Source organism: Myotis lucifugus, unplaced genomic scaffold (assembly GCF_000147115.1).
Source record: "Myotis lucifugus unplaced genomic scaffold, Myoluc2.0 scaffold_101, whole genome shotgun sequence".
Lineage (NCBI taxonomy): Eukaryota > Metazoa > Chordata > Mammalia > Chiroptera > Vespertilionidae > Myotis > Myotis lucifugus.
Genome location: NW_005871149.1, coordinates 1,163,530 through 1,184,406, shown reverse-complemented (window position 1 = coordinate 1,184,406; position 20,877 = coordinate 1,163,530). Strand labels below are relative to the sequence as shown.

At 42.3% G+C, this 20,877-nt stretch overlaps 1 protein-coding gene across 1 annotated transcript in view; it reads left to right on the top strand.

Annotated features, from left to right (window-relative positions):
• Positions 1-20,877, top strand: part of MAGI3 (membrane associated guanylate kinase, WW and PDZ domain containing 3) — a 168,337-nt gene that overhangs the window by 100,094 nt on the left and 47,366 nt on the right. Inside the window, exons 3-4 of the mRNA XM_023757013.1 lie at positions 11,511-11,627; positions 19,053-19,172. Coding sequence (XP_023612781.1) covers positions 11,511-11,627; positions 19,053-19,172 — 237 coding nt within the window. The remainder of the gene's footprint in view (positions 1-11,510; positions 11,628-19,052; positions 19,173-20,877) is intronic.

Here is a 20,877-nt window from a genome sequence, read left to right as displayed (position 1 = left end):
CAGACAAGTAATTAGGCAGTTAAAGGACCGTGGGATGAGGTGTGTATATTTGATGAGGGGATTACAGGGTCCCAAGGATTTAACCAAGAGCAGCAGCTGACTTAGAACTGGGAGATCAGGAGGCTTCAGAGAGATGGCATCCACGTGCAGACATGAATGCAGGAGTAAAGAGTGTGTAAGAAACGGCCAGGCCAGGGGTTGGAGAAAGAGTGTCCCGGAGAGAAAAAAGCATTGCGTACAACGCCCAGGGAGAGCACTGACCTTGGAGGAGTGTAAGGATGGCGGTGGGCATGGGGTATGGAGAGGGAGCTGCAGAGGAGGCGAGGCTGGAGACGGCTGAGGAAGGCTGCAGGCCTTGTGACCCTAATGAACGGACTTGCATGCTATTCTGAGTTCAGTTGGAAGCCACTGGAAGGTTATGTGGAAAGCAGAGGTGTGATGTACTCAGATTTGCCCTTGAGGAGCATCACCCTGGCCAAATCTATTTCATCGGGGGTTGCTAATTCTGTCATTCCGTCCACATCTGTGAGTTGGCATTCTTAGGTAAAGAATTTTCTGCCCTGGCTGGTGTGGCTCAGTTGGTTGGGTATCATCCCTTGCCCCGAAAGGTTGCCAGTTCCATTCCTGGTCAGGGCACCTACCCACATTGTGGCCCCGATTAGAGGCAACCTATTGGATCCACCAGCTATCACCAGGCATTCAAATAAACATTGGCCTTTTGGTTTCTTCTAGAAATGTATGAGCAGCATGTTTTGTCGTCTCTCCTGACGTTCTTCAGAATTTGGTTCCCTTTTCCCGATGTAAATGTCCGCTTCCTTATGTTTAATTGTTGTATAGTTAATGACCTGGACCACCGTTTCCGCACTCTGTTCTCTAAATAACTGTTTTTAAAACACTGGGTTGTACGATCACTCATTGTTCAAGGCTGATTCCGGCTGTCTGTAAATATTTGTGTGTCTGATTAGCTCATCTAAAACTTCCTACCAGAAGGAAAGGTAACCCAGAAAAGGGAAATAGCATAGGGCTATCCTTGTTTGTTTGGAATCTATTGTTTGAACGTCGTATATCACAAGGGCTGGAGACAAACTGTGCTCAGATGGAGCTTGGCTCATTTCAAAGCCCCGCAAACTTCTGAAATGAAAGTGTACAACTGAGCGTGTCCATCAGGGGCCAAACTGGGAGTCCTCCACGTTAAGTTCCACATCTAATTTAAGGTTTAAGAAATAAGTAATGAAGCGTCTAATTTGAAGCTTAGGTATGATTAAAACTCCCCAGCAATCGGGAAGTTATTTAGCATTTGTGACAAAGGAGTTTTTCCAGGGAGTGTTTTATTGCTGACAGTTTTTAGAAATTGCTGCCACGTGACCATAGGAAGCAGGACAACTTTTAGTTTTACTTCGTAAATTCTCTGTGGAGAATGCACCCCCTTGCTGGGAGCCCGTGGCCGGTCTGTTTTCAGCCCCCCACCCTGGCCGGGTGCACCAGGGCGCCAGGAGCAGGGTATGGAAACAACCTCACCAATGCTGGTGCGTGTGTCATCAGTCTGATGGCGAGAAATGGCATCTCAGCGCTGTTTGAATTAGCATTTATCTGTTTGTGAGTGAAGTTGAATACTTCTCATGCATTTCTTTTGCTGTGAACTGTCTATAGTCATTTATTTTGCCATTTTTTTCTTAATGAACTGTCTATAGTCATTTATTTTGCCATTTTTTTCTTAATGGCTTTACCCCCTCCCTTTTCTCTCCCTCCCTCCCTCCCTCCCTCCCTTCCTTCCTTCCTTTTTTTTCTTTTTGTCTTATATATATTTTTCTCCCTCCCTCTCTTTTCAACTAATAAAAGAAGAGTTCTGTATTTAAACAGGAGTGGTATTGGAAAAAAAAAGCAGGGCACCATCTTTGACTAAATTGATCTTGCTATGGGAGCCTTGATACATAACACGATATTAACAGAAAACCCTGTCCCCCTTAAGGTGGCTGGTGCAATGCTGCTCAAACGATCTATTTTTGTACATTCAGAATACCTCATAAAATCTCTTTGAAGGTAGGATTCTGTTCTTGCGAAATTTTTTAAACTACTGCTATAAAGTAGGACTCTTTATTTAAAATTTTATAATGTATCACTTTTCAACGACAGATATATAATTATGAGCCAATTAGAAATCATTAATTTAACAAATAAAGTCAGTTAAAGTGGTTTCTTCACTGAATTAACTAGGTAATTTAATTAAAATAGTTATTATATACATATAGCCTTACTGTTAATGATTATTCATATTTGGGAAGAAAAATGGTACAAATGGTAAAAAATAATGTCATCACTGACTCTTTAAAAGCTCTTGATAACTAAGAAGTCTTTTCTGCAGTAAGTTTTGTGATGTTAGTCTTCTTAAATAGGATAGATCGTATTCTTCAAGAGCAGCAAAAATGGACTTGATTTTAATTTTAGATTTAAAATTTAACCAAGTATGTGAAGTTTACTGAGCTTAAGATACAAATGGATCATTATCTTTTGAGAGTTTAGAAACATGAATTCCAACAGGGTGTTATCAAAGGGCCTCATAATGTCAGTTGCAAGGTGATATAATTTTATAATAATGAAGGTATATGTTTTTGAGGAGCCACAAAGAGGATCTGATGTTAGTCTTTTTTTTTTTAAATGTATTTTTATTTATTTCAGAGAAAAAAGGAGAGGGAGAGAGAGATAGAAATATTAATGATGAGAGGGGATCATTGATCGGCTGCCTTCTGCACACCCCCCACTAGGGATCAAGCCCGCAACCCAGGCACGTGCCCCTGACTGGAATTGAACCCGGGACCCTTTGGTCCACAGGCTGATGCTCTATCCACTGAGCCAAACCAGCCAGGGCCTGATTAACGTTAGTCTTGAACTTACCACAAAGTTTTTCCCACTGAATTGTGGTCAATTTCTATTTCTCTCTGGAGCAGTAATTTTGGACGTTCCCCCATGAAAAATAAGATAGTCTGTGTGTTGTGTCCACTTCCTATTGGTCTCGTTACCTTGCTCTGTCTCACATTTCTTTCTCATGTGTCACCTGTTTATTTCTTATCGCCGTAATAATAGTATAGTATTTGCCTACAGCAGCTCTAAATGATAAGGTTTTCTTTGAGCTTCAGTCACAGAGTTCTAGATTATTCCTGTCATTGTTCTCTGAAGAAAAGGTAGTTAGATGAAAAAATAATTTTTTTTAACCCACCACTACCACCAAAGATCTGACTTTTTATTGCCAAGCAAATGGGGTACAGACATCACATGTCTTTCACCGTGGAGTTATCTTAATCTCTCTTAATTTTGACTCTAAATAATTTTTTTTTCTTTTGGGAAGCTTAGAGACTCAAAAAAAGAAGAGTTTACATTTGGGTCCTTGTGATGCTGTTTTCCTTTTTCTTGACGCACGCTGCGCCTTTCAATTTCCAGTCCCATTTCTCTCAAATGTTTTCCGTTTTCTTCAGCCTCACGCCTTGTTTATTGATTGTTTAGTTCATTCTCTTTTCTCCTCCAGGGACTCCTATAATTTGAAGTTGGAATTAGAGCGCTCTGCAAATCTGTGAGCCTTCGCTTCGTGTCTCGATTAATGTCTTATGTTCTGCGCATGTTCCTTGAGTTGCCTTCGCCAACCCAATTTTCTGCTGCCTTGGTTCTTCTGTTACTGCTCCTGCCAGCATTAATTGGTTTGTGGCTAAACCCATTCTCTGCTGGTCTTAATGCCCTCCGACTGGTGTCCAGAGTCCACATTGTCACCGGAATGATCCACCTGAATAAAACTCAAGTCTTGGTTGTGCTATTTCAAATTTTTAGTGACTTCTTCACTACAGAGTAATGTTCTAACCTTTCAGTGTCATAGGTAAGCCTGCTCTTCTGAGCTTCCTGCCTCTATCATACAACCTATCGCCTCTGCTTTTCACTCCCCATGTCTGCTCTTCCCTGCCCAGAGTGCACTGTGCCCCCATCCCATCCGCACTCCCAGCCTTGATCAACTGGCTTTCCCCATGAGACACAAGTAGCTCCTATGAACCAGGGGGTCACGGTTCGATTCCCGGTCAGGGCACATAACTGGGTTGTGGGCTTGATCCCCAGTGGGGGACGTGCAGGATGCAGCCAATCAATGATTCTCTCTCATCATTGATGTTTCTGTCTGTCTCTCCCTGTCCCTTCCTCCCTGAAATCAATACATATATATATTTTTAAGTCAAAATAAAAGTTTTTTCTCATTATAGTAATAGATTTTTCAATGTAGAAAATCTGAAAACATAAAAACCGTGAAGAGAAAGGCTTTTAAAGAAAAAAATTTTTTTAAAAAATCACTCAATTATACCCTGCAGTAATATTTTAGGTGTTATTAGGTATTTAGAATGAGTTTGCTTTATGTACGTCCCTTACATATTTTTAGTTGCATAGGCTCAGACGTACTTTAATTTGGGGCCACACTGCATATTCTGTTTTGTGACCTTTTTCCATTTAAAATATGTCATAAGCATTTGTCCACATTGTTATAGTCAAAACATTACTTGTAATGGTCTGCTGACTGAAAGGATGTTTGTGTCTTTGAGGATTGAAGTGCAGGTATTTTTCTAAGCTGAATTCTGTGAAAGCCCCACCGTTACAGCAATCCCATTATTTAAAGTGCCAGCCTGGTGTGCTTTAAGAGAAGTGTTTATTCAGCCTTGTGCGAGGTAGTTTGGGCAGCACAGAGGTGAACAGCACACAGTTCCTGGTTGTTCCCAGGCCTGAGATGCAGTGAGGGAGACAGACAGGTATCCCATGGGGGTGGTCCAGGTCCAGGCCTTCTTCTCTGACAGTATTTACATGCACACAGCACGGGGGAGGGTCAGGGGTTAGACACAAAGCCGAAACCACAGGGAGAGAGTTGGGGGTGGATCCTGGAGGCACAGGAGTGGGGTGGGGTTTGCTCAGAAGTAGAACATACATACATACATACATACATACATACATACAGCAGCATTTTCCTCTGGAGCACCTACTCTTTTTCTTTATAACTCAGATCCCTGACCACACATCAGAGTTTTTTTTGGAGAAATTATTGTTATTTGCAAATATTACCCTACACGGAAATACTAGTACTTGTTTTATTTACCCAAATAAAAACCATGAAACGTTTTTTGTAAAGTATACAACATGATCATGGGGTTTTATTTTATTTTTAATTTGAATATAACGAAACAATTTCAATGCTGCATTAATATTGAATTCTACATGTAATTAACACATGGTCTTGGGCTTTTAGTAATGGGTATGTTTAGTTGGGTGCAGTTCAGGGATTTTTCCGATGTATAGGCTACCCAAACCACAGAGTGCTTTCTTCGGCTATACTCCAAGTCTTTTGATTGCAAATTCATTGAAATAATAATAATAAGGAAGGGGGGAGGGGAAGAAAGACTTGACCTCACACTGCCAGAGATGTAGGACCCAGGGCGGTAGGCGAATCCGACCCATGTGTTTATGATGGCTGCTTCTAGGAACCAATGGAGAATGGACACTTCCATTTACCATGTACTCTTATCATAATTGACAGTATGGACAAAGAATGTGACCTGCGACAGAGAAAGACTAATACTGCATGCCTTCATTCAAATGTGGAATTAAAAACAACAACACAGAACTCTTACAAATGGAGATAGATTGGTGGTTGCCAGAGATTGGGGGTGGGGGGAATGGGGAAATGTTAGTCAAAGGGTACAGACTTCCAGCTATAAGATGAATAAGTTCTGAAATCTAATGTGCAGCGTGGTGACTATAGTAACAGTACTGCATTATTGACTCGAAAATAGTTAAGAAACTAGATCTTAAATGTTATCACCATACGAACAAAAGATGGTATTATGTCAGGGGTTGGAGGTGCAAACCTCCATAGCAAATCATCACCTCGTACACCTTCAACTTACATATGTCAGTGAAGCTGGGGAGGGCAAAAGAACGACTGTGAACTCCATCAGCAGGAGACCGTCTCCTGTCTGGTGAGGTGGCAGCAGTATTTTGCAGAAGATATGCTTGGTTGCTTTAGTTTGTGTTAATTCTTCAAATTAACTCGGAAGACTACTAAAAGATGACCAGTTTTCAAGACTGAAATGGCTCACAAGATTCCTGAGTATTTAATGTTTTTCCAATTTGAGACTGAGCAAGCATTATACAAATTAGTGTTAAATTCATTAAGTGCCTGCCTACTTGCCTATAATGACAGTGGCATACTTAAAGAATGTTGTAGACGTGGGTCTTCTAAGCTTACAGCATTAAATATGCTCTTCTAGATAGAATAGAAATAACGAGATGGCATTTGAATACAAATATGGAAAATTCCAACCATGGAATGTGTCCGTAGTTGTTCGTGTATAGCAATTAGGAAGGGCCTTGGTGTCAGACCTGAGCTAGTTGATGTTCTTTTAAATTACTGTTACAAGGTTCTACTCAACCGACTGGTCCCTGGGTCTTGTCCCAGCTTGTGTGAGTTCTTCCTCACTCTCCAAGAACCAGCTCTACTGGACTTCTCTCGGGTCCTGTGAGCACTGTGTTCTTTCCCACCTCAAGTTAGTACCTTTTTTCCTACCTGTCTCCTCTTTATCCTGTAGGTTACAGCTCCAGTGTAACTTGGTGAAGTCTTCCCAGACTCCTCAGACTGAGGATCTAGATGATAGATGCCCACAGTGCTCTAGACTTCTCTTTCGTAATGCTCCCGGCTTTGGAATTTCTATTTTAATGTTCGTCTTTCCTTCAAGCTTTGAGTTCCAAATTGGGGCACTCTCGTTCACTGCTTTACCCCCAAGTGCCTACTACCAAACACTGGGGAAATATTTGTTGACACAGTAGATGTGACTGCTTCGTGGAAGGGTAGGTTCTTAGGAAGGAGCTCTTAAAAGCTGTGCTCTTATAAACTTATGCTTGAGAAGAAACTCAAAAGATGGAGGTGCGTGGGTGGATGGATGGGACCCCCTGCCCTAAGCCAAGGAGCCGGTTTGGAGTTCGGTTTAGGCGTATCACTTTCACCGTTTCATGGAACTTTCTCTTACTGCTGAGGCGCCCAGGGGGTGGAGGAAGTAATAAAACACACTGCTCTTCAGAGTCCAGGTCTGCTGGGAAAGGGCTGGTTAGTAACCTTAGTGTTGAGCTAGTTAAATGGACAGTTTATTTGGGGAAAAACGCTAAGCCATCTTCTAGTCGGGGTAAGGAAGAGAACCGAGGCATGGTTTTAGCCATACTTTGCCTTTGAGGAAAACCGATTTTTCTTTACAGATTCCATAGGTGTGGTTCCAAGATGAGCTTTCTGAAAGAAAATTTACATGAAGAAATCCTTAAGGGTGCACAGAATGCTCTCAGCAGCTCAGATTTTTAAAAAGATGTATATGATTGGCAGGTGGAAGGAGACTGAATCACATTTCTACAGCGTCAAGTAGACTAAGAAATAAACATTTAAGGGTGTTTTTTTTTTCTAAAGGAAGCTCACAAGGAGCTGTGATACTTCAGAGAGCACGAAGAGCTTTCAAGGTTGTTTGGAGTGAGAGCAACAAGAAGGAAAAGTAGGCTTACTGTCAGATGTTAGTGTTAGCTGATTGTAGGCCTATTTCAGATAGCATAGATGAAATTAGCAATAAGCAATGTGACTAGCAATCAGCATTGGTTAGATCACTGGCTTCCATGATCTCGAACTAGCAGAATTACTTTTCCAACAGTAAAAGATAAAACAACCCCAAACAGGTGAAATTACATTTTTTTTGAAGATTAGGAGATAGCAAGAGGATCATTCACTTTAAATGAATCTAAGTTTTTAGGACTCAACTGAATGGCCTCACAGGAGTTGAAGGGAATCTCAGATACGATCCTGGGGTTATTGTCAATATTCTTTGTGAAACTATGGAGGATGTGGGAAGTACCAGGAGAATGAAGAGAAACAAATGTCCCAGTTTCTAAAAAGACAAAGTACATAAAGTAGATGGTGAAAACTCAAGTCCACTTCCCTGACTTTATTTATTTTTCAATTACAGTTTACTTTCAACATTGTTTTGCATTAGTGTTAGGTGTATAGCACAGTGGGTAGACAATCACATACTTTACAAGGTGTTCCTTCCCCTTGATATATTTATATATAGTTATTATATATACTTACAGCACCATATATAGTTATTACAATACTAGAGGCCTGGTGCATGAAAATTCATGCACTGGAGGGGGGTGGTCCCTCAGCCTGGCCTACTCACAGTCCGGGAGCCCTCAGGGGCAGGAGGTGACACCCCCATCACACTTCTGCTGCTGCCACTGCCAGCAGCACAAGCCTCGGCTGGCCCTAGTTACCTGAGCCTCGGGCATCTCTGGGCAGCTGGGAAGCTGCCATCCGAGGCTTGCCTGCACCTCGGCCTGCCCTGGTGGCTGGGCAGACGAAGCGGTTAAAAATGTTCAGCCTCGGGCCAGCCCTGGGCCCCCCCCCCCCCCGCCAGGGCTGAAAGGACTGGGGCACTCTGGCGGGGTTGAGGGGACTGGGTGCTACCATCTTGTGGCTATGGGCGCCGCCATCTTTGTGACGGTGTAATGGTCAATTTGCATATTCCATCTTTATTAGATAGGATTGTTAACTCTATTCCCTGTGCTGTACTTTACATACCTTTGAATATTTTGTAACTGCCAATTTGTACTTTTTAATCCCTTCACCTTTTTCATCCAGGCCCCCAACCTCCCTCCCCGCTGGCAGCCACCAGCTAGCTCTCTGAGTCTATGAGTCTGTTTCAGTTTTGTTCATTTATTTTGTTCTTTAGATCCAACATATAAGTGAAATCATATGTTTTTTGTCTTTCTCTGCAATCAAAATTTGAAGAGATTGTTTTTAAAAAATACAGTGTTGTAAGTGCTTAGAAAAGAATGGGATGATCACCACAAATCGATGTGAATTTATAAGAATAAGACATGTCAAACAGACCTCATTTTTCTATTTTTTTTATTTGATTTTTGTAATGACTGGATTAGAGAATGCTAAAGACATGTCGTATCTCGACTTCAGGAGACTTTGCCAGCCACTTGCTAGACTATCCTCATGGAAAGACAACGACATGTTGGCATTTAGGCTGATGTACAGCTGCTCCTGTGGCCACACCTAAGCCAGCATGCCACAGGGTTTATCTAAGTAGTAATCAGTGACCCTACACACCGATGCCTCAGAGAGACCCAGGAGTGGATATTAATTTGCATATATTCAGAAAGTGTGGATTTCTACTTCAGAGTTCTTTTGACTAAGGATTTATATATCAAAACTAGCGTGCCTGAATTTATATGATTGAACTTTCAGTTGTAGGCCTTTCCCCACCTGAGCTGTATTTTAGATAGATAGATCTGTTTGTAACTTTCATAAATCAACCTGACTTATAAATCACTTAGAAGTCAATGAACGAGCTCAGCGCCCAGAGCAAAGGCTGGCTGGGTGAGAATGCTACTGTGAGGAGCCTTTTTTCTTATTTGTTTAACAACAACTACATTAACCCCGGGTAGATGTGTTTCATGCCTTTGACATATCAAGTTTCTGTGAAATGCTGCCTACACAAAAGGCAGAAGTTCATGTACATTTGATAATATAGGTTCTTCTGCAGTGACTGTTGGCTGGCCCTCTCATCACTTTAGTCATCTGCCTGTACAGGTTATTTATTCTTAAAAATTTTTCCTAGAATCGTATCAAAGAGGCAACAGTAACATGCTGTCCCCTTCTGAAAATTCTTTTGGTTTCCTGAAGCAAGGAAGTCTATGATGACTGCTGTAGCTAGTGTAGCTCATTATTAATTATTAATCTTAAGGAACACCAACCCATATAATTGGTTAACCTTTATAATTGACTTGTTGAACCCATTATTGGATATGTTTTTATTCCATAAGCAATGAGATTGTGCGGTATTGATTATGAATTAGGGGTTCCTTCTACCCAGCGACAAACAAGTACTATGATATAAATAACAAATGAAATAATATGCTCCCATGTGGATTGGACTCCAGTTGATGGGGTCCCTAAATGCCTGGCAGAAGCAATCTGTGAGATTAGGGATTCTTCTGTGTTCTCCCTGTGAATATCTTTCAGTTTTTCTTTTCCTTTTTTTTATTTTACTGTGTGTTTTTTTAATATTTTTATTGATTTCAGTGAGGAAGAGACGGAGAGATAGAAACATCAATGATGAGAGAGAATCATTGATTGGCTGCCTCCTGCACACTCCCTACTGGGGATCAAGCCCGAAACCCGGGCATGTGCCCTTGACTGGAATTGAACCCCGGACCCTTCAGTCCACAGGCCAACGCTCTATCCACTGGGCCAAACCGGCTAGGGCTTTCAGGTTTCCTTTCATCATAGAAGTTCCCGGCTTCCTTAGCATCTATTTTTGGCAAAACAGGGACATTTGGGTTTGTGTGTATTCAGTTAAGGATCTGAATATTATCTCTAACTTCAGAAGGACTCTGATTTCCTGCTTATATTAGCACCCTCTCATATGGGTGAAAAGAATGAACTGATCTGTAGTAACCTTTTGATTTATCTAACCTTGTCATAACTATGCTGTTCAAATAAAACAAAGAGCAGCCCGACCAGCGTGACTCAGTGGTTGAATGTCGACCTAAGAACCAGGAGGTCACAGTTCCATTCCCTGTCAGGGCACATGCCCAGATTTCGGGCTCAATTCCCCTGTTGGGGCATGCAGGAGGCAGCCCATCAATGATTCTCTCTCATCATTGATGTTTCTATTTCTCTCTCCCTCTCCCTTCCTCACCGAAATCAATAAAAATATATTTAAAAAATAAAAGAGTACATTTTAATTAAGCAGTTATTTCTTATTCAGTAAGATAATCTATTTTGTCTTAGCATTGCTCTTTCCTAATTATCTGAGGTCTTTCCACTCAACAGTATGGATTGCTTTGGGTTTCATTTTAAGTTCAGCTCTCACTAAAAATTCATTGCTATCAGATGTCTTCAGTCCTCCATTTTTCTACTTACTATTTCCTGGAGACTCCCCTCATATTCCTCTTTTTATTTCCCATTTCCCCCACAAATAAGAAAAGAATCTTGCGCTCTTGTTTTATTCACATTGTATCACGGAGTCAAGTAAGTGGATGGAAAATGCCTGTTCAATTTAGTGAGAGAAGGCACTGAGGTAGGACCCGTTTGGCCTTTTCAAAGGTCAGGAAGATGGTCAGTGTGGCGAGAACATATTTGAATAGAGAGGTGATGAGAATTTGGAAGTTGTCAGCATATAGATGGTATTTAAAGCCATGGGACCCAGTGAACTTACCTTGTTGTCTTCTCTGACCGATGCCATCTCCCTCCCCTACCTTGTAAAATCATGTATATATTTTAATTATAGTGCCTTTAATAATTGGGTGTTGGTTATCTTGCTTTTAGCAAAATATGCTGATTTCTCTTTATTGTTCATTTTCTGTTTATTGTGTAAGGGTATTTAGTCAATATTTAACTGGAGAGCTAACAGTTAACGCGTTTTGTCTTCTTTTGTTTTCTCTTGTAGGCAAAGTCATTAACAAAGATTTGCGACATTACCTGAGTCTTCAGTTTCAGAAAGGATCAATTGACCACAAACTGCAGCAAGTGATCAGAGATAATCTCTACTTGAGAACCATTCCCTGTAAGTAGGAAACGGAATAAAAGAAACAGATCCTTATGTAACTGGCCGAACATTCTAGAACGAATTAGAGTAGAGCATCTCATATGAAACTGTGAAGACTAAGGTGGGGCCCTGGAATGCAACAGAAGTTGGAGAAGGAGAAACATTTTTCGGAGAACTTTCAGGGGTTTTGGTTTTCAAAGTAGAAAAACCCAAAGATTCTATATTGGGACTTTTGGAAAAGTCAATCTGTGTACATGTTGCTAACTAGATTTTATTCTTATAAATCAATTTCTACAGCCTGAGCAGGAAAAAGACTTCTGTGCTCTCAGTGCCTCGCACATGGAGACATTTTTGTATTGACTACGAGGACTTTGCTAATTTTAAAGTCTGCCCCATCCCCAAAGGGGGAAAAAAGGGGGAGAAAAACGCAGTGCCTTCCTTTTGGCAACTATTTTGAATGTTGACATTGATGTTGGTGTTTCTACTCCAGTCTTAATGGTTTTCATAGGACCTCGTTGTTGTTGTAACAGTGTTTTGGGTTTTTTGATAAAACACATAACAAGAAATCATGTATGCCTAAGTGTTAGCTGTAGTTAGCGTGGGTCTGGTGAAGAGTAAAAAGCAGTAAACACTACGAAGGCATAAAAGGACATTCGGCTCTGTTTTCCTTTTCACTATCGTTACCTCCTTGTGGATGCCAGCTTTTGTAATGGCTCTGAAATTCTCAATTTCTTTTTCTTGTTATTAATCTCACACAATGCCCAGTCCATTACCAGGCTTTTCCAATGATGCTTCTTAAACATCTGTCCCTCTGCACTGCCTTAGACCTCACTCTTTCTTGCTTGGATTTAAAAACAAATAGCCTTATGTAGTGGCAAAGAGCTAGGCAAAAGACGGAGTTCAAAATCCTGATTCTAGCATCTTCCTAGTTGCTTCACTTAATCCTCCTGAGCCTCAGAGAGAGAAACATCCATGTGAGAGAGACATCGATGTGAGAGTGAAACACCCATGGGCTGCCTCCTGCACACCCCCTACCGGGGATCGAGCCCACCACCGGGTATGTGCCATGACAGTGAATCGAACCGGCAACCTTTCGGTGCACAGGACAATGCTCAACCAACTGAGCCACACTCGCCAGGCCTATTGCTGTTCCTTCAGTGATCATGGTTGTCTAAAGCTTGTTCTCCACTAGACTTGCTAGGAAGGGCCCACTAGACCACCGCAGCCGTTTGCTTGTGGTTTTTATACTTCAAGTTTGTTTGGACGGATATGCAATGTCGGCTCATATTTTCTTTCCTGGTCTGTCTTAATTATATTAGTCAGTTGTCTTTTGCTGTAAAGCATTGTTCTGAAAAATTCTGAAATAATCTGATTGTCATTCCCTTGTAAGGAACTTGGTGCTTTGTCTACACCGGGTGTCTCAGGGTAGCAGTTTTAGGTTCCTAGCTCTAGAGCTCCGTCGTCCTTGTTAAGACAAGTTAATAAAATAAGTGCCTGTACCTTCTGCTGCCCTCTGCCACTTTTCCTTGGATCTTCTTTCTAATTTACTTCTGTCCTAGTTTTGCACTTTCTCCTCAGTGTGAGGTTTTGCCCTAGAAAGGAGCTACCATTTATGTAGTTTTAATCCGTAGGGTCCACACAGCTGCAGCCTTTCAGATCCTCACAGGACCGCTTCGCTTGCTAATGGAGGTGGCCACAACCCCATGGGTCTCTGAATATTATTCCTTCACTAAACGATACCAGATCTTCGTGGAGAAAATTCTGGTTCCAGGTGTGGGGCAAGGGAAATACAAGATGAGCTTGGAACATCTCATTGTACCAGAGAGTACATAAATGCTTAACAAACGATGGGGACACATCAGAAGGACTTTTAAAAAAAGGCCACCTGGGGGTTCCCCACCGACAAAATCTGAGGCAATGGAGCAGCCAAAACTAATGACAAAGAGAATGGGCGCTGCAGTTGTCCGTTGCCGCAGTAGAGACAGAGCATGACTGGGGGCCCTGAGACAGAAAGGAGACGCACGCAAGGGGTCCTCTGATTTCCTCACCCTCTGCCTGGGTGCACGCTGGGCCTCGCTCAGGGGGAGAGCCGGGCAGAGCCCAGCAGTCTGCCCAAGCGCCCCCGGTCTGCTGCTAAGCCCTGAGCCGAGCATTGCGTGAGACCCCCCCAAGGCCAGGCCAGGGGCTCCGGGAGCTGCTTGCTTCCCCAGTCCCCGCGCTTGCCCCGGGCGGGAGAGTTCTCACCAGCCTGCCCCAGAGACCTGTCAGGCTCCCGCCTCGCACCAGCTCCTGCAGGCCCGTGTTCGCAAAGGCAATTAAGCCAGCCCCAAAGGGTCCAGCGAACATGCTTGTGACTGAACTATTGGTAACAACAAAGGAAGGAAGTTGCCAGTGTCTTTCCCCCGATCCTGCCTGCAAAAAGACACTCTGCAATGTCAGCCCCTACCAGCAGGCAGCTTCCCAGAGGCTGGTAGGGGTGGGGGTGGAGTGGGGGTGCAGCTGTGGGGCTTCCCAGCAGCGAATCAGCAACACCTTCCCAGGTGGCTTTGTGAGCTGCATGCACCAGTGACTCCTCCGCTTCCTGACGCGTTCCGTGGGCACCCCAGCTGCTCCCCACATTTCAGTAATCTCCCCGCATGTGGTTTTCAGTGGGATCTGGCAAGTCCAGCCAGCATCCCAGCTGGTTCTCTAGTAATTTACTGGCACCTTCCACACACCACCTTAGGGAGCTGGCTTGTCAGTTTCATCCAGGGCCCAGCAGACATTTCCCTGCCGCCGCCTCCTGAGGACGAGGACGGGGAGCCACTCCTCCAGTGAGGTCTGGTTCCCAGGCTGGGAGTGTCCCTCTCTTCCAAGTTATTTTTTTTTCCTCCTTAAATATATTTTTTTTAATTTCAAAGAGAGGGAGAGAGAGAAACATCAATGATGAGAGAGAATCATTGATCGGCTGCCTCCTGCACGCCTCCTCCTGGGGATCAAGCCCACAAGTCGGGCTTGTGCCCTTGACCGGGAATGGAACTGTGACCTCCTGGTTCATGGGTCAAAGCTCAACCACTGAGCCAGGCCGGAGGGCTCTTCCAAGTTTGTTCCTCACTTGGGTGTTCTCCCTCAGCTCTAGGGCGGTGTGCTTTAGAGTTCCCTTTTACTCCCTCTTAGTTAGTTCCTCGGGAATCTATAATAATAAAAGCGTTATATGCTAATTAGACTGGATGTCCTTCCAGACGAAGCCGGGGCTGGGAGGGAAGCCCGGGTCCCGGGTGCCAGAGGGAAGCTGGTGCCGGCAGCCGGGGAAAGGAAGGCCTATTCTTGCATGACTTTTGTGCATCGGGCCTCTAGCGGTTAATAATTCTTTATATTAAGCCGTCCTTGTTCGGGTTACCATGCGGTTTCTCTCTCCTGCTTGGACCCTGGCTGATACGGCATTGACACTGGCCGTGGCCCCGGGGGACAGGCCCCGCAGGAAGGAATTTTAGACTTGGTTTTGGTTGTGTTCTTGGGCTCAGTACAGTGCCAGGTGCCAGCCAGTGGGAAGTCGGGTGTTTGTAATTCAGGACAAGAAGTGGCATCACAGTTTAATCACAGGGTAATTTTTGGTTGATTGCGATAGAAGTGCCAGCTGAACCAAGTACCTTGGGACCCAAAATGACTGCGGCAGGTGACCGTTACAGCAATAATGACGGCTCCAAGCACCGTGGGGCGGGGTGGCTTCTCCCGAGAGCTCCATGTGCTTAAAGAGAGAAAAGGACACTGAATCTGCTGGTTTGTTACCATTACGGACTCCTATAGCACGATTATTAGTAACACTTTTAAATTGCCTGATAGATCAACTTAAAAAGGGGGAGCGTTAACACAAAATAAAAATAATTATAAAATTTGAAAGGAACCATCACACATATTTACTACGTGAATTTTTCACTCCTTCAATGGAATTTTAAAGCACACAAAGTATCAGTTACATTACCTGCTCGCCTCCCCTTTGTTGGGTAACAAATATCCTAGACATAAATTTCTCTGTCTCGCGCTGATATTCACCAGATTGGAAGCGTGTATCCAAGAGCGTCTTTAAATTGGGCGTCAGTCGTTGGCCGTTCGTCTGAGCTTGCTTTCTGTTTTAATGATGAAAATATTTTGTCTCTTGGCCCTGATTTTGGTGTTGCCTTTGAACTCCATGTTGCTTCTACTTCAGATTTTAGACCAGTTTCTGAATCGGGTTGGCGTGTTCCACGTCGATTTCCGCATCTTCTCTTTGCACACCTCCTGTTAAACTGTTTGCAAAGCACGGGAACTTGTAGCTAATACTCAGACCGTGGAAAGTGCCAGGAACGCCGTGAGACAGTATTATACCATTCAGAACGCCTAATCCGGCTAACATCATTACCAGATTCACACGCAAAACTGTCCATTTAAGGACTCCTTTAGCCTTCAAAAGTTGTAGTATTTTGGGAATACTGCTCACAGAATTACATAGTGTACAAATGCACCTGATGTTAATAATACTGTATTTGCAAGGAAGACCAGCGTTAGCAGGCAGGGCTTGACCACACACTGAATTGTGGGAACAGCTGCAGGGAAGACTGAGCAGGTGGTGACCACCGCTCCCCACACGCCTCTGTCCTGGTCCCTGGAAATGCCAGCTTTAACCTTTGATTCTGCTTTGCGGTGTTTCCTGCTCTTGCTTTCCATTGCTATCAGTAGATTCCTTCAAATCTATAGCATCTCTGTGTCAAATTGTTAACCTTTAACTCTCACTGGAGAAATATGATACGTTTTTCTCATTTCCCCTATCAATTGTGATGGTTCCCCAAACTCACAGAATTGTACTGTTAGAATTAGTGAATTTTGTTGTAGGTAAATGATATCGGAATACAGCGACCGAAGGAGTTCCCACAATTACATTCTTTTATACCATCAACAAGATGGAAGTTTATAAAAAGATACCCTTTATAATATAAACATTTGAAATACCTAGAAATTAATCCTTAAAGAACTATAAAGATCTCTGTAAGGTAAAATTAAGGGACATTGAAGATCTAAATATATTGGCAGAGATTTCTTGCTTGTGCACACAATATGGCAAAGATATCAGTCCTTCTCAAATTGATTAATAGATTCAATCTAACTCCACAAAAATCCCAACATTTTTAGCTTGTTTATTTGGATCCAGAATTTAGATGGAAAAGGCTACGCATAGAAAAAAACAAGATTGGCCCTGGCCAGGTAGCTCAGTTGGTTAGAGCATCGTCCCAATATGCCAAGATTGTGGGTTCGATCTGTGGTCAGGGCACATAAGAAGCAACCAATGAACGCATAGATAAGTGGAACAACAAAAACAAATGGATGTTTCTCTCTCCCCCCCTTTCTTAAAGAACAAAATCAATAGACTTGCTCTACTACATCTCAAGATTTATCATGAAACGTAATTACCCCATCCATGGTGCAGGAGTGGTCAGGAGGTAGGTGGGATGTGCAGGAGAGCCCAGTGATGGGTACCCAGTCTTGCACAGACAATTCTATGTAAGTTTCTGTGACAGAAGCCCTGTGGTGAATCGGAGGGGAAGTAATGGTCGTTTCAGTAAATCATGCTGAGTAGCCATTTGGTAAAAAAGGAAAGTAGACCACTACCTCTCGCCAGGTCCCCTAATTAAACCATCTTAGTGCATTGAAGTATTAGGCATGAAAGGCAAAGCTGTGATGCTTTTTTAAAAAGCATACAGCCTCTCCCCAGGGTCTTGGAAAAAATTTCTTCAAGACACCAAAAGCATTAGCTATAAAGGAAAGGATTGATAAGGTTAACGACATTAACATGAAAAAAACATCAGTCTTCAAAAGGTTATTTTTTCAAAGGTGAAAAAAAAAGTAGAGTGGGGAAAGATACTCTCTGTTCTGCTACCACATTTGTTTCCGTGGTGCAAATAAGTTCCTATGTGATTGGTGAGTCGGTAGGAGAACGATGTCAATTCAATTGAGGTCATAGTGGTTTGTATTCCATTTTCCTGAACAAGTTCATGTTTCGCGTCATCAAGTAGCAGCAAATAAACACTGAATATACAAACACAGCTGAATGACGCGGGCTGTGCAGGATGCTCATTCATCTCAGTTTGGCCTCTTTTCTCAATTGGAACATGTGCTTTATCTTAAAATTGCTTATTGCACATTTTGCCTTATCTTCATCGTTCAGTAGCCTCAACCCTCCCTTGTACCCCTTTCTGTCAAGCTACCTTTTCTTTTCTTTAAAAAAGACAACACATGAAGGCCCAGTTGGTGTGGCTCAGTGGTTGAGCATCGATCTATGACTCAGGAGGTCACAATTCAATTCCCAGTCAGGTCACATGTCTGGGTTGTGGGTTCGATTCCCAGTGGGGGGCGTGCAGGAGGCAGCTGATCAATGATTTCTCTCTCATCATTGATGTTTCTATCCCCCCTCCCTCCCTCTCTGAAATCAATAAAAATACATTTTTTTAAAAAACAAAATATTTTATTGATTCTAGTATTTATAATTAGGAATTTAACATGGCACTTAAACTGTATTAATATTTTTAATTAGGATTGTTATCGATTTGGGGGTGCTAGAATGTTGACATAGGTTTTGAGAGTTCAACCGGGACCCTATTTTCTCCAATCCCCATGGATACCAAAGGACGACAGTAGTTGTGTTTTGGGGAGTCACAAGTTCTATGCGGATTTTCACCTGTGTGTTAGGGGGTTGGTGCTCCTCCCCCTCATTGTTCAAGGATCAACTGTACTTTAGCATGAATTCCTTAGCAGATAAAATTTAGTGCTCTGTTGCTGAATTTCATTGAACAGCTTACTTACTGCTTAATTTTTAAGAATTACTTGAGAATAATGGCTAAGAAGCAATGTGTAAATACCTACCTTTATTAAGCCTTAAGCCTTTTTATTCACCTAAAATAATTTCATAATTAATATTTGTCCAAGTTTTTAAAATACAGTTCATTAAAAGACCTTAAATTTTTTTCTTTTAATTGTCCTTTATGCGTCTAGTAAGTAGAATGTTCGTTTCTTTTCTCTAAGGAAGAAAAAAATATGTTAGCTACCTAAAAATGAAGTCTATCATTGGTGGATTGTTATATGTTAAGGAATGATATCTGCGGTTTAAAAGAAGAATTAACTGTTGTGTCTTAGAAAGTTAAGCTTTCTCTGACACTAAAATTTTATAGTCTTTGTAGTTTTGAATTTTATGGCTACCTGTAGGTTTATTCAAGTTTATTGACTCATCCTACGTTATTTATTGTCCTGCGTTCACTTAGGAATCTTAACTTGCCTCAGATTTCCTGATCCTCATTCTAGTAGGTACAATATATTCAATGTTCTGTTTCTCCATGTGTTCTCTATAGGCTATATATTCTATTATTTACAGTATTTTGTAAGTTTAAAAGCACTTCCAACCTATTTTTTTCTTGTTGTTTTTGTTTTTTTCCTTAGGCACCACAAGGGCCCCCAGAGATGGGGAAGTACCAGGGGTGGACTATAATTTCATTTCTGTTGAACAGTTCAAAGCACTGGAAGAGAGTGGAGCATTATTAGAAAGTGGAACGTATGATGGTATGTCCCCAAATATTGACAACAGTAACCCAGAAAACTATCTGAATGACTGGAATTATTTCAGAGGGAATTTGATCAGTAAAATACCATTTTACAAAGAAGTTTTATCTGTCGGTTTGGGGGAAATTTTTCTCTTAATTAGGGTAATTGCCATTTGCTAGTTAAAATGGGATTAAACAATAAACCAAAAGCATTTCATCACATTATGAATAATATACTAAAATTATTCAAATTAGCTAGTTTGTATATTTCATAGTAATTCATATTCATCATATGAGCTCAGCAAGTGTTGGTAGATTGCTTTGTATTTGTGATTGAGAATTCAAATACTGTAGACTTTAAAAAATCTATTTATACTTTGGATTGCTTGGAGAAAAGAGAATATAGAATGGGGGGAGAAAAACAAAAACAGAGTATTTGGTTTTCTTTTCATATATCTCTCCTCTACCCACTTGATTCCAGGAAGTACAGATTTAAGATCAAGTTCAAATTTTATTGTTAATCCTCACTGAGGATATTTTCCCATTGGTTTTTAGAGAGAGTGGAAGGGAGGGGAGAGACAGTGGAGAGACACATCGATTGGTTGCCTTCGGTACATGCCCCGACCAGGGCCTGGGATCTAGCTTGCAACCTGGTATGTGCCCTTGAACAGAATCGAATCTGGGACCCTTTAGTCTGTGGCCTGACGCTCTGTCCACTGAGCCAAACCAGCAGGTCACCACCTGCTCAAGTTCACATTTTAAATGATTCTGGGTTAGGTCCTTTTTTTCCTTATGTAACACTCTTCACTGGCAAGCTTGTCCACTCCCATGGCACCCTGTGCTGTTCCCCTACTGCTCCATCGTGCTGCCGTCATGGCCTTTTTCACCAGCTCAGGGAAGGCAGACACCACGTCTTTCTTACGCGATGTTACCTTCAGTGCCCAGAGGTGATGCTCAGTAAACATCTCACCTTGATTTCAACATACCCACGTGTGTCTGTGTTCTGTCCCAAAGAGGAATTCTTCATAATCTCTCCCTTGAGCTGCACCGTGAGTTCAAGACACTGGAGTCATCATTTACTTCCTTTTTCTCACGGTCCCCATCTCGTCTGTTACCAAATGTAGTCATTTCTGCCCTTGTAGCAGCTTTCTCATTGCCTTTCTTCTCACTCCATCACCTCATGGTCGGCCCACTGGACTAGCTCCAGTCTAGGCTACTGAGTGGATATCATTTGTTTCCATCTCTTCCCTCCATCCACTCCACCCTGCCTGCTGCTGACATGCCTCAAACACGGCGCTGTCACGTCTCTGTCCCCTTCAGAATCTCCGGGGATTTCTCGGGCCTGCCGACTTTGGCCCAACTACCCTTTCTGGAACTCGGCTCCAACGAATTCATTACACTCATTCATTTGATCCTTTTTTTATTCATTCAGCCCATTTTTTAACTACCTTCTGTGTGCCAAGCATGATCAGAGGGACTGGTGACACTGTGATGAGCAGTACTGAAGTGATACTGCCTTAATAAATCCGTATCTTACTGGGGAAGGCAGTCACAACAAACAAAACTATACATTAAGATGTTATGAAGGAAACAAGAACATGGATTTAAATAAAATCATAGGAATGTCTTCTTTAGCTAAGGTGGCCAGTGAAGACTTCTCAGAGGAAATGGCAGCTACTGATTTTTTATTTTCTACAAATGGCCTGTTCTCCTTCGCCTTCTCT